General features: G+C 39.4%; 1 protein-coding gene across 5 annotated transcripts in view; it reads right to left on the minus strand.

Moving 5' to 3' along the window:
- Window positions 1-14,748, minus strand: part of VPS13A (vacuolar protein sorting 13 homolog A) — a 259,919-nt gene that overhangs the window by 46,112 nt on the left and 199,059 nt on the right. For all 5 annotated transcript variants that reach the window (XM_073345105.1, XM_073345103.1, XM_073345104.1 and 2 more), the window contains 5 exons: window positions 13,380-13,533; window positions 12,187-12,333; window positions 11,806-11,887; window positions 5,206-5,275; window positions 4,092-4,197 (listed from right to left, as the gene is read on the minus strand). In XM_073345105.1, the coding sequence (XP_073201206.1) occupies window positions 4,092-4,197; window positions 5,206-5,275; window positions 11,806-11,887; window positions 12,187-12,333; window positions 13,380-13,533 (559 nt within the window). The remainder of the gene's footprint in view (window positions 1-4,091; window positions 4,198-5,205; window positions 5,276-11,805; window positions 11,888-12,186; window positions 12,334-13,379; window positions 13,534-14,748) is intronic.

Raw genomic sequence — 14,748 nt, forward strand, 5'->3', positions numbered from 1 at the left:
GGAAATGGTCCTTGGGGTCATATCTTCCTCAACACCATCCTCCTGTTTCTCCACAATTTCTTTCAGAAGTTCTGAAACTCAGGATGCTGTGGCCGAAAGGGTGCTCTCAACTGGGGCTAGAGGCTCGAGAGGCATGGTGGCGATATGCAGCCCAATGATCCCATTATGGCCACTTGGGTGGTGGCACAGAGGTCAGTGGTGGTGGTGCCCATGGATAACCATACCAAGATGGTGGTGGTGGGGCCATCTGAGGATATCCTCAAGGGCTCTGCTGGTATTGGGCATTGTAAGGAGTCTGTGAGGAGTATTGAGATGCCACCTCGTCAGGTTCACTGTCCGAGCCTTCACTGGGAGCATGGAACAGCAGCGGGGAAGACTCCTGTGCTGAGGGAAGACTTGATGCGGAAGTCCCAGCACCAAGAAGAGAAGACCCTGGTACGTCTGTTATGCAGGGGTCCCTGGAGTGTTGGAATTCCCGTGGTGTTGACTGACTCAGTGCCGGGGGAGTTGGGGCTCTTGCCTGTACCAGTCATTTTGGTGCCGGGTGAAGTGTTGAGGGTTGTACCAATACTGGAACCTTCTTAGAGGAGTGCTTAATTCTGTCTTTGCCCCTTGGTGCTGTTGATTCAATGTCCATGCTCATTGCGTCCATTGGGTTCTCAACGGTACCTGCCACTAAGGACTTCCGTGAGCCACAGGTACTGGACTGAGAAGGTCTTGGAGCCAGCTGTAGCGAGGATACCAAGCGTGCCAAAGAACGTTTATGGCTATCTCAGAGCTCATGGTGAGGACTTCCCGATCTCTTTTTTGAGGATTTGTATGAGGTATCAGTGTTTCTTCAACCCATAGCCTTTTGATATTGAGGGCTGTGGGGAAGACTCACATCTGCCAGGTGACTCGTGGTAGGATCCAGAGAGGGTCAGAGAGCTGCCTTCATGAAGATAATCTGCTGCCTGAGTTCTCTATCTTTAGTAGATTAGGGCTTGAATTGCTGCAAAGAACACACTTTTTTTGAATGTGGCCTTCCCCAAGACAGCAAATGCACTGGGAGTGCTTGTCTGCGACAGGCAAAGGCATTGGGAGTGCTTGTCTTGCCCAGTGAGCTGGGCAAACCCTGTTAATGAAAGGAGCGGGAAAAGGAACTAAAGTCTTTTTTTTAAATGGGAAAAAAAGTACAACTAGAACTACAACTAAGAACTAGGAGGCTAACTACAGAAACGTAAATCAAAAATAATGGTCCTAACGGACTATGAATGGCCCCATCTCTAGCCAGGGGCAGTTGAGAAAGGAACTGAGGGGTGTTAGCTCGCGCGCACTGACTAGCCTCATGGCACAGCAGGAGGAGAGGCAGCACATGTGTGAGCCTAAAGGACACTGCTACTGAAGTTCTCCAATCAGCAACACAGGGACACAAACACATCAACAGTGGAGCAACCATAGGGACACTACTCCAAGCAGCAGCATTCTTCAGGTCAAGAGCTAGAAACCAATCACTCTCATCTAGCATCAGTATTATGAAGGCCAGTGTAACCACTATGAATATTCAACTGTGAATGAAGACACTGAACATTCTGAGATCTAGGATGAGCTTCCATTCTGCCTTCTTTTTGAATATGAGGAAATATTTGGAATAAAAAACTTACGCTCTGTGCTAAGGAGGAAACAGTTTCTATCGCCCCCGGCTGAATGAAAGAATCTACCTTTTAAATTAGAAGCCTCTCATGTGTTGCGGTCCCTGAAAAGGGACAGGGAGATGGGTATGGCATGAAACTTGACGGTATAACCTGTTGAAATAATTTCCAACACCCATTTGTCTGATATACTAATATTCCATGCTCTCCAAAACCAGAAAAGACCACGTCCAAAGGCAGTAGAGAAAAAAGGAGAGATCACTAGATCTGAAGTAATGTTTGGTCTGTAGCTATTATGAATCCTGTCAAAAGGGATGCTTGTTGATTGACGTTGATTTGATGAAAAAGTAGAAGCAGCCAGGTGGTCTTTTCTTCTGCATTTTTTGACATTTCCTGGGGGGTTCTGAAAGCTATTGATGGTAAAAAATAGGTGAATTTGTCCTTTGTGTATGGTATGGTTGAGACTGTCTATGTTTTCTTTTTGTTGTAGCAAAAGTCCCTAGAGAACATACTACTTACTGCCTCTTCCACTTCCCTGCTGAGAGACTTTGGGCAGTCACTTCACCTCTCTTTGTCTCAAGAGAAGGATGATACTTCCTTTCTGCTAAGCTCTTTGAGATCAACAGATGTGCAGTCCTATATAGGATCCAAGTGTAACTGTTATAGTTGCTGAAATGGCTACAGTTCCAGTCTATCACTTCCCCAATCCATTCACGTACTCTCTCAATCCAAATTCTTACGATTTCCCTTTCATTTGTGCAGCACCACTATCTCTCATCCCCAAACACACAATGCACTCTTACAACTGCAGCAGACCTGATCATTATCCCTCACGCTATAACACTCCACAATCACTTGTCTTCCGTTCTCCTTCCACATACTCAATCCAGTGGCACCTCACTTAGACGTTGGAATCCTCTTCCCACATGCCAGGATCTTTTTTCCCTTCCTCTCCAGGGAGGAGAGGGGAAAGCTTGTCGTGGTTGAATCTGTTCCCCTACTTTCCTCTCTGAGGGTCTCGCTTCTCCTAGTCCTCCTGGAAGGCTCAGGGAAGGATGACTGTTGTCCCTCTTTTCCTTACTTTGCCCATAGTGCAAAGGATCAGCCTGCTACTAGGAAGAGGGAGCTGGATCCTGGCTCCTGCACAATGTCCGTCTCATTTTCTATTCTGAGGCCTGTATTCCTTCCCTGTATGTTATGCCAAAATGAGGGGAAAGGAGAAGCAGAAAACCTGCTGTCTACATGGGACAGTAAACAGCTACTAAAAACTGTAGCTCAACAGCAATCCTGTGAATCTTGCTCAATCTGTACCATGGGCATCATTGTCAGCTGTTACTGCTGTGACAGGGTCAGGCCAGATGGCTACAGGAGAGTAGGGGCTTTTTTGGTCTTACAATCTTATTTTTATTTACACATTTTCAAACTATGAAGAATATATATACAGCTGGATTAGGGTGTCATAGTGTATGAATAATGGTTCTGTTTTGGAGCTGCTGCACATATTCCTTAGCTTCCAGAGGGGTAGGTGGGCCTTCTACAAGCTTCACAAAGAAATGTCATTTGACTTTCTCCATGATGCCAAACATGCCTCGGCCATGGTAGCGAATATATTAGTCCCAGATTAAGCAGGTCCATCTTCCCTGGGTAAGGTAACAGGGGCAGTTCCAGAACAAGAAGGAACTTGCTGGAACAAATTCAGACAGGCAGGCTAATTAGGATACCTAGAGCCAATTAAAAAGCTACCAGAATCCATTAGGGCAGGCTGGCTAATCAGGGCACCTGAGTTTAAAAAGGAGCTCACTTCAGTTTGTGGTGTGAGTGCGAGGAGCTGGGAGCAAGAGGCACTAGGAGCTGAGAATGAGAAGGCGTACTGGTGGAGGACTGAGGAGTACAAGGATTATCAGACACTAGGAGGAAGATCCTGTGGTGAGGATAAACCAAGGTGTTGGGAGGAGGCCATGGGGAAGTAGCCCAGGGAGTTATAGCTGTGGCACAGCTGTTCCAGAGGCACTCTAGACAGCTCTAGTCCATAGGGCCCTGGGCTGGAACCTGGAGTAGAGGGCGGGCCCGGGGTTCCCTCCAAACCTCCCAACTCCTGATCAGACACAGGAGGAGTTGACCTGGACTGTGGGTTCCACCAGAGGGGAAGGTCTCTGGGTTGTTCCCCGACCCACATGGTGGATCAGAAGAGACTGCGGGGATTATTCTCTTTCCTTTTCCCCATGCTGGCCAGTGATGAGGTCATCTGAGTGAACAGAGGATCTGAGCCACAAAAGTGGCCAAACTGAGAGCTGCCGTGAATCTCTGAGGTAAGCAAATCTGCCAAAAAGCGCAGGACCCACCGAGGTAGAAGAGGAACTTTGTTACACTGCCTACAGCAGCAGAAGCCCAAGCTGCATACATCTGTGTAATGTTTTACAAATTAAAAATACACTCTCTGTTTATGAAAAAGACTTCTACCTCTTGGTCTTTGGGCACCTCAGCCTGTGTAAAGAGTTCAGCCAATGCATACAGGAATCCAAGATCTAATTTGAGATCCATTTCCTGAATCAGCACCTTAAAGTACCTAGATATGACAGTAAAACAATAAACTATTAAACAGCAGCAATTTATTGTTTGTAAAAGCAAAGCTTCAAATTGTATTAAAACTAGCTATTTATGAACTATAGATACAAAATAATTCCTTAAACAATCCACTGCCATTTGTCAAAGAAGGTTTGGAGGTGCTCCCAGTGAGCATCCAAAAAAACCTTATCCTTCTCCTCAAGACTCTTCTTTGCCATGAATACTATTAAAAATTTGACAACAGTTAGGCTGCTTGTGTGTAGAGACCACTCACTGCTTATCATACTGACCAGTACTCTTTGTTTACTTGTACTCCACATCGGTCTTATATCTATCACTGATCTCTCTTGTCTTATACTTTAGACTGCAAGCCCCTTGGGGCAGGGATCATCTCTTTCTTCTGTGTTTGAACAGCATCTAGCACAATGAGGTCCTGATCTCTGACCAGGGTTCCAAGGTGCTATGGCAATATGAACAACAACAACAGAAGTGTAACATTTGAACTCCACATTTGCTATAACCAGAAATAATTTCACTATATAACACCTTTTAACTTAAACAAATGCTGTATATGTGACACTGTTAACAAATGCTTGCTCTAATGCAGAACTGTTAGTGCTCACACAGGTAACTAACAGGTCAAATAAGCCTGAGTTCCACATTCCATTTTTCCCCCAACTGCTATCTTTCTGAAATTAATTTCTTTTGGGTTGAAATTTACCTTGCTTTGTCTCAGTCCACAAGTGAAGTTTATTTCCAAAAGTGTGAGCAAAATCAGTTTAGCTATTTTTCATTGCAAGTACATAAAAATACACATCTTCCTATATGTTACAATCAGAAATGTAATACAGACAGGACTCCAAAAATTTTTGGAAAATAGCACATAAGGAAAATAGCACACAACAAGGAGTTTTCTATTAATTGAAAGAGTACGTCTGCTAGAAGAAAAGATAATGGTTTTGGAAAGTTTAAACGTTCCACCATAATGGAATATGTAAAATATACTTACTTAATACGCGATATTTGAGAATGCCCTGCAGTCCTCATGACAACACTCACATCAATAAACGGCTTTGGTGCTATAAAGAGGTAAAACCAAGAGGTCAGTATAGGTTTTATAAGAAATATGTATGAACTAAATTTTCCTGATATAAAAATGCCATTTATGATCCTGATTATCTGCAGTATTTAAATCCCATAAAATAGAATACAATGGAAGGAATGGGCACTCATGTGATTCAAATGAAGGAGAAGTAAGAGGAGCAGGCAGGGGGGAAGAGGAGACGGAAATGGAACATCAAAAAACTCTGCTCCAGCCTACCAACTATTAGAAACATAGCATTTTCACTTGATAGCAAATGAATGCTTTGGAGGTTATTTTAGCTATATATAATATAGCTAATGCTATAATTTAATCTTTTATTCATATATTCTAAGGTCAGAAAGGACCATTGTGATTATCTAGTTTAACTTCCCACATAACAAAGACTTTCCTGAATTAATTCTTGTTTGAGCTAGGGCTTATCTTTACAAAACATCCAATCTTGATTTTAAAATGGCCAGTAATGGAGACAGGTTTCAGAGTGGTAGTCGTGTTAGACTGTATCAGCAAAAAGAACAAGGAGTACTTGTGGCACCTTAGAGACTAACAAATTTATTTGGGCCTAAGCTTTTGTGGGCTAAAACCCACTTCATCAGATGCATGGAGTGGCAAATACAGTAGGAAGATTATACACATGGGAAATGAGCTCTCTAATTTCTGCAGATAATCTCTGCAGCAGTCAACATTTACAGCAGCCTTTCCTGCCTATTGTACCCTTTTTGAGAGTCTGATATGTCTTGTGTACCCTTAAAGTTTCACCTCACTTAAGAACTACTTGCTTATGAAATCAGACATAAAAATACAAAAGTGTCTCAGCACACCATTACCGAAAAACTGCCTACTTTCTCATTTTACCATATAATTATAAAATATATCAATTGGAATGTAAATATTGTACATAAATTTCAGTATAAGTAAGTCACTGTATGAAATTTTAGTTTGTACTGATTTTGATAGGGCTTTTTATGTAGCCTGTTGTAATACTAGGCAAATATCTAGATGAGTTGATGTACCCCCTGAAGGACCTCTGAATACCCCGAGGGTATAAGTACCTCTGGTTGAGAACCATGGATCTACAGCATTGACCTGTCAAATTTGCACTGCAGATGCCTGAACCATACCTATCCAATTTCCAAGGCTACTGATCTAAGCCTTGCATAAGCAATACATTCACTCAAATTAAACAAAAAATCAACACTTTTTTGTATTGCATACAGAGACTTATAGCTAAAAATGATCTATTCTGGCTCCAGACCTTTCCCCCCACTAATGGGGTATACCTTTCATCACACAAATATCAGTGGCAACACCAGCTCATGTCTGGAGCTAAGACATGCCCATTCTTCCCACTAAAAACACTGGCTGGTGATATAAATGTAAGAGCAGTCCAGTGCCTTCACCCTAACTTATCAACATTCAAAGCTACTGAATATCAACAAATAGCGGGGGTGGAATGACTTACATCAAAGCTATATAAATAACTGATTTTAATCATAATTTAAATCAGCAAGCAGGGAACCTTGATTTAAATAAATGATTTTAATCATGTTTTGCATTTGTGCTTTTCAGTTATTTTCATAAAGAAAGGCTGATTCTCATTCGTTAATAAACTAAACTAAATATACAATTTATACTAACTTTGGTGTTTCTTTTTGCTAGCCAGGAGGATATACCATATCTATACACTTATTTAAAGCAACTGTGTGTCTTAACCCACATTTACTGAAATTTGTATTTTTTGTATGTTGCAAAATGGTGAACAGTGCACTTCTTATTTACTACATTAATTTTTTTACTTGCGATTTGTGTCAAGATCTATTTGGATGGACATTCAAATACAATTAAACTTGCACAAAGACAGCAAGGTTTTTTGAAAAAAAACAAAAACAAAACCCCAACCTGAAAAGTGCTGGATACATTAAAAAAAGTTTACCACAATACGTTTTGCATTAAATATTGGCTTATTCATTAAACAAAGGAAGTATTATCTGTAGTTAGTGAACTGAACTGATTGTTTTTAGTCACTATGTCCTTCAAGATTTTAGAATTAGTAGCTCTAACCTTCTCAGACCTAGTTTTTGTTCACAGATTAAAAAAAGCAGGAAAGTTTGTTTTCCAAACTCCCAAATTGTTTCTTAACTTCGAATAAACTTTAGTCACTGCACTGACATAGCTGAACAAACAAAGGAAGAAAATATTATCTATAAACTTACAGAAGAGGCTTCGGATGTCAAAAGCTGGTTTAGCATTTCAGCAAACTCTGGTACCAGGTTTTAGCCATGGACTTCCAGCAGTTCAGTGGCTTGAATTTCTTTAAAAATTGGCAGCAAACGTGCTGCTTAATATTTTACTTTGCATTAATTTTAATATACTATAAGAAGTTTAGGCCTTAACTTCAGTTGTCAATTTCAAATATGTTAAATCATGTGTTTAAAAATAAACCTGTATTTAATTTAAAAACAATTTAACCTTTTAAATTAAAAAAAAAACACCACTGATTTTTATTCACCCTGCAAATAGTCCATTCCTTTCTTATTTTCCTGAGCTTCTCTTTCTCCTCCCCAGCCCTTTTTCAGACAGGGATCACCTCCTTCCCATCACACACACTTTTTATGTGAAAGGAATATGTACACAGCACCCACTCTTGGCCTCTTTCTTCAACCTCCATCCCACCCCAAATGGCAAAGCAGGGGGAAAAGCAGAAGACCAAGCACGGTATTTCATTTGTAAGGAACCGCTGCAAGACAGAGGCGATCGAGAGCTATGCCTTTAATGCTTCCAGTCCACAAACTGGCTCAGAGTATACCAGGAGAGAAGATTCCAAGTCTAATACTGTTGATGGAGGCTCCAGCACTAAGCCCCACCCTACAACTCTGGAAGAGGTCTTCTAAAGCTGTAGGAACACTCCAGAAACCAATTATTAGCATTAAGGTAAGACTGATTAATGAATATCAAGTTAAGATTGTAATATGTCTATGTCTCCCTTTCAAGAAAAATTTCTATTTGTATTCTGAGACACACCATGGGTGAGGTAATACTGAACCAACTTCTGTTGGTAAAAGTGATAAGCTTTGTTTAACCTCAAAAGCTTGTCTCTTTCACCAACAGAAGTTGGTCCAATAAAAATAATTAATTCACCTACTTCATATCTCTCTAATATCCAGGGACCAGCACGGCTACAACAACCTACAAACCATTTATATGCTAATTTTCCAGGCTACTAGGATAGGCTTAATGAGGAGAGAAGCTGCTAACATAATGAAAATTATCAGCTAGGAAATTTCTCATTCAATTATATAGCTTTTCTCCTCATCCCTCAGTGGGAAGTAATAAACAGTGAATCACAAAAGGATGCCAACTGGTGCAGGATTTAAAATCCAGCTTGCAGCCACTTTGATGCACCCAGGCCTTGGCAATTTGGATAGAATGAGATGAACTGGGACAACTGGTGTATATACTCCACATGCTTCAGCCATTAGTTTTAAGTATTATTTTTATTACTGTAGTGTTTAGGCTACTGTAGTCATAGACTACGAATGCCCATTTATGCCACAACCTTCCAAAGCAATGCTAAGGGTCAGAACAAAATGATGGGAGAACCATTTTCCAGGAATTGTGGAAAAAGGAATTCATCTTGAGCAGAAACATTTCTGGAGCTACAAAAATAACCTTATTCATATGGCAACAGCAATATGGGTCTTGTACAGATAGGGGAATTAATTCCAAAACCTAACTTTTGATATAATTAATTACCTTTTGGAGGTAATGTCATTCTAATTAATCTTGGCATCTGATGATACTCAAAGGGACAGCCCAAAGTGCCTACCTATAGAATGCCACAAGGGCTGATACCACATTTCTAGGATGCTTGTTTATAGGAATCCAATCAAATCATTCTGAAGAAACTCTAAAGTAGCTGAGATCACCAGAACTTTGTGATTATTATTATATTTGTATTGTAGCATCTAGAGATTGGGGCCTCAATGGCCTGGGTACTGTACAAAGAGGCAGTCCCTGCCCCCCAAAGAGCTTTGTTTCCCCTGACACTAGCAATATAATTGGACCAAATTAATTAATGAGATTTCCTGGTTGAGTTCTATCTGGACTCCAAAAATGTATGAGAGACGATCAGAGAAATCCTGCTGAACTATACGTCTTTTTCAATAACTATGCTGTTAACTGTAGGTATTCCCAATCCTGATGCTTCAAGAGTCCTGGTCTTCTCTGCAGGTGCACTGTCAGTCCCTTGACCGCCCAACAAGTCCAAAGGGCCTTCTGCAATGGAAGACTAGGAGGATGCCTTCAATCTTCCCCTTTCCTTTTCTATATCCTTTAAGTAAGTTGTCTTGAAAACTCAGAAAATGCCCTCTGCCCAGGACATTACTTCCATTGCTGCAGAGAAGCTTTAACCTCTGGTTACTCCCTGGTTTGGGAAGAGCTATCTACGTTCATGCTCAGATCAGAAGCCAATCCGTAACAGAAAGTAGGAGGAAACTTCCTTTGTGAGCATCATAATAGTCCACTAATGTGGCTTCTTGTACCTTCTTCTGAAGCAGCTGATGCTAGCCACAGTCATAGACAAGATATTGGACTCAATCGACAACTGGCCCAATCTCCTATGTCAATTTTTTTGTGGGATGTGCTTGTTCTGGCTGAGACATAGTATTGCTGTCGATGTGTATTAAGATTTTGGAAATTTGTCTTCCAAGTATGTTCTTCATCCTATGAAACTTGCTTCCAAAATGAGTATACAAGTGTTTAGAGCAAATATTGGGTTGGCTTTCAGAATGTTTTTTGTATTTACCTGCCCCAGAAAGGGACATCTGGTTGCGATCCAAAAAGGATACCTAATTTTGCATTTTATCAGGTGCATGTTTCCATGTCCTCAGAAGGAATTTCTGTAGGTGCGTTCTGAGAAACCCATTCAGGGAATGATGCCAATGCATGGCACCACACATCCTAGCCACTGGACATAATTGTCTATAGATGACAACTCCCAGAAAATGGAATGGAATTTTGCATCTCTAAAAAATCTTTACCATGATAGTAAACTTATGTCCAGACCCCTGCCTGTTTTGACCACTGGGTGAGTAACTCTTTGCACTGGAGTTCAAAATCAAGATGAGCTATTCAATAACTGGTAGGTATGAATTCTTTCCCATTAGGAATTGGTCTGTTTCTCTGGACAGAGCACTGATTGGCATGTTGTCTATATATGGGTATAGATGCGTAAATTGCAACCAGTGCCTTGCCGAGACTTCTACCTACAATTTCCTAAGACTCTGGGAGAGGAGAATATGGGAAAAAAAGGCTTGTACATGAATTGTGAGTTCTCCTACACAAATGCTCTATTTTTTTTCTTTGTCATGCTGAAGATTTTGAAGGCTTGGAGGAAAATTTATCTAGGTTTTATTGGGAACTCCTGCCCCACATTTTCCCTTCAGCTAAGGTAATAGTCCCTTCTCAGATAAAGTTGGTGTTGGGAGCAACCAACTGACTTCTATGCTGGCTTTGATAGTGAAGGTTGAGTCCTTTCTCTATTCTCAGCTACTAATTTCTCTAACGTTTCCCCAAGGAGTTCCTCACCTGTACATTTGCTTTTCATGGATATAATATAACTTCCTTGTAACCACAAAGTTAGAACCCCCACTGCTCATCACAAATCACATCAAGGATGCAACTAGAACAGAACCAGAAACTCTCACTCCAATTAAGGATCGGACCCCTAGATGATGAGCCACTTGCTTGCCTTCTAGTTGCCTTTCCTTACTAAATATATATAAAAAAAACTATGGGTTGAATGGCTACAACTGAGGCTTTGAAATAGCTCTGGAGTGTATCCTTACTCTTATGGTCTATAGCAGTGGTTCTTAACCTAAATACCATTGTGGGCTGCATCCAGTACTATCTGTATGGCCCTGAGGATATCACACGGGCCGCAGGTTGAGAACCACTGGCCAGCAGTGTTTTTTTTAAACTTCATATCTTCTTTTTCTGTGCTATGACAACAAAGATTGAGGACAAAATTCAAACCTGGTGTAAGCAAGGTGCAACTCTATTGATTTAAATGATTCAACTTGCACCAGTTGTAAATTTGGGGAAGTGTGTGCATTCTCAGAGTATTAAAAGTGTGTGTCAAATAAGTATTATGTATAGTGGATGAAACATCTAATGTTGGTGGCATGAAAGAGGGGTTTGGTTTTTTTTTGGTTAAAATTACGAGAATTTCACCCAAATATGCCTTCCAGTCATAGTACATTTGGTTTTAGGTGGATGGGCTGGATCATTCATTCCTTAATATTAATATTTGTTTTCTCTGTAGTTATCAAGTTTTATGGTCATTTAACTGATAGTGGCCTCTCTCTTTTTCATGCACATCTTTCTGTTTTAAAGAGACCAACTTCTATTCTGCTTATAGTGACAACCTAAACCACTTACAAATGCACATAACATATATATTTATATTTCTGTAAGAACTGTGAAATATATTATACTATATCCACAAACCTGAATCCAGGGTGATGGACTTTGGAGGTTTAATAGGATAAAACACAGAAGGAAATATGGCTCCAGGAATCTGGTTTTGTATCTGACAAGGGTAAGGACAGGATAAGATGATGTATGTTAGCTGTTCAAGTAGCAACTGTTTATTAAAAATTAAAAAAGAAACTCTAGGTAAGCAACATACAGAAACACTAAAATATCCTTTACACACGCCAAACACAAAAGTGACTGATCCAAAAAGCGTTCAATATATTCCTGAAAAAGATCATTTGGGTTACAAAACTTAGAAAAACTAATTTCTGTAGCCCTAACATTGTAAACAATTCTTGAACAGTAACTTTACTAAGTCTGTCATCATACATTTTAGTTCTTTGGAAGACTCACCTGTATCCAGTAAACTTGGACTCTGACGGACTTTTGATGCGCAGATGTACTATATTCTACATTTAAAGCTGGCAAATAATTTCTTCTTACAGGAATTTCGTTTGGTTGTTGGATTTTCATGTTACCACCATTAGGAGTTAAACAAACCTGTAATATTAATATATATAAAAAAACCCATAGGTGTGCTGTGTGCTTCAGTAGCCAGAAACTCTAATTTTAAAGTGTACATTTTTGAAAGTCAACTTTAAAACTAATATTAAAAAGTGTTACTGCTCAAATGTTAGAATGTTCTCCAATTCAAGTTAACGGGGATAGTCATTAACTTCAACGGAAGCAAGACTAGGACCTAAGTTTGTACACTTATTTTGAGGGTTTATTCATCTATTTACATGTAGCTATCTAAAGTTGATGTACAATAGTATGGTGAACAATGTCATCCTAAGATATAAACTTGCAGGTGGCAGGAGCCTGGACTCAGTTTCCTGCACAAATTATTTAAGTATAAACCTACTACATACAGAAAAAGGAAGATTCAGATCCTATTTAGATCAGATTCAAATCTTTTTAATTTTTAAAAAAATCATTTATAATGTTCTGCTTGGTAGTTACAGTATGATATGAAACACTGCTTTAAGTGATTCACCTTGCCTAGAAATGAAACATGCATAGCTATTCTATTATGCTATCTTACCAATAGCACTTTATCAACCACATATTTAATTATACTGTTACCTTTGCTGTATATTACCACAGTAAAGCTATACATTTATTATTTGCTTGTATGTTAGCAGTGATAATATTTATAATTGTTTAAAGAATTCCATAACAAAATATGTAAGCAGAAAAAGCTGTAGTGTCAAAAAGTTTGTATTAAACATCATGTGAAGAAGTGTAATGCTCCTTGACTGTGTATGTGTGTGCAGATTTTATGAACACACAACCTGCAATCGGTTATGCCTCCTTAAATAAGGTAAAGGCTAAAAACAAACTAGACACAGTAGCTTTCAAGGTCTTAATGTATCCTTTCTGGAGATATATATAGAAAGGTTTTCAAATGGACTCTACTGGAATTTTGTCCAAATTTGATGCTATGTATAGAATTTTCCTTCTTCTCTTGCCCTGTATGTACGTATGTATGTATATCTCTATATACAAATTAATATCTAAGAGTAAAGAGTTCTATCAAATATTACCATAACATTTGTTTCCAGCTCAACAATCTTGTTTTCTGAAGGGGACAGCTCACTGTATTCTTTAAATTCTCTCTCTAACTTTTCAGTTTGCTTAATGCTCATTGGCCTCCACCTTGATTTCTTCTTGGGTTTTGTCTCCCAAACTACATCAGAACTTGTAAATGAAAACAAAACAAATGGTAAACATAAAAGAATGAAAGATTAGGAGTTTCAAGTTTATTTTGACAATTTTATCATTTTAAATATTTTGCTGGACGTGGATCCTCAATACATATAAAACATATGACAGACAAAAACAAAAAATACCAAATTTCATGGAGTACTCTTTCTGGTTATTTTATTTATTTATTGGCAACTTAGTATTAGTACTAGGTAGTATTTAATTTTGATTGCTGCTGCATATCTATCCAAGAGGGTTTAAAAAAAAACTACACACAGTTCCCCCTACCAGAGTTGTTCAAGATACAAAATGAAAAATTTCTTACCTGAATATCTTAGTTTCTCTCCTCATTCCTAATGAACAAGTAATGCATCTCACCTGTGGAATTCAGAAATAACCCAGAACTGTTCTGGAGGCTTAGGAGTAAGCCCCTCCCTTCATTTGAGGCCAACAGAAGAGTTTTGCCAGAATTGTATATGAATGCGAAACAACAAATCATAAGCATTAAATCAACAACTTGTAATTACATTAATTAACCTTCAGGCAATTCTATGTTTACGTCTCTCTTTGTGGAAAATTTTCAATTGGTTACAAACTATATTTTGGTCATTTACCAGACTACCGGGGTGGGCTGAATGAGGAGAGAAGCTGATAACCAAAAGAAAATTTGCTGAAATTTCACATTGTGCTGTCCAGCATTCTCACCTCATCCGCAAAAATGGCAAGAAGTGAGCCATGAATCACAGAAGTGTGTGTGTGGGGCAGGGGAAGGAATAAGGAACAATTTATATTACAGTAGAATAATAGCCTGTTCCTCCCATATGAAGCAAAATATTTTTAATGGAAAGAAACCTACCTTGCTAGTTTCCTCAGAAGATATTCAGACCCTATTTTCTACCCACAATGCCACTAGCATGCTTAACTTCCTCCAGGAATGGTTTCACTCATGTCTAGCATGCTAAATGGTGCAGGATTTTAACATCTTGCCTGCAGCATCTTTGAGGCCTAAAGTGCTTGTCACTGATGCCAATACAAAACTCCACAGGCTTCAACTGAGCCAGGATTTCACCCCTGGTATTTTGGATAAAACGAGATAACAGGATACACTTATTATGTGTACTGCATACACTTGAGAGACATCTTTAGAGCTTTATAAATGTCCATTTATGGCAAATCTTTCTAAAGGAATGCTAAGGAATGAAAAAAATT

This window comes from Lepidochelys kempii, chromosome 5, assembly GCF_965140265.1.
Source record: "Lepidochelys kempii isolate rLepKem1 chromosome 5, rLepKem1.hap2, whole genome shotgun sequence".
In the NCBI taxonomy this organism is placed as follows: domain Eukaryota; kingdom Metazoa; phylum Chordata; order Testudines; family Cheloniidae; genus Lepidochelys; species Lepidochelys kempii.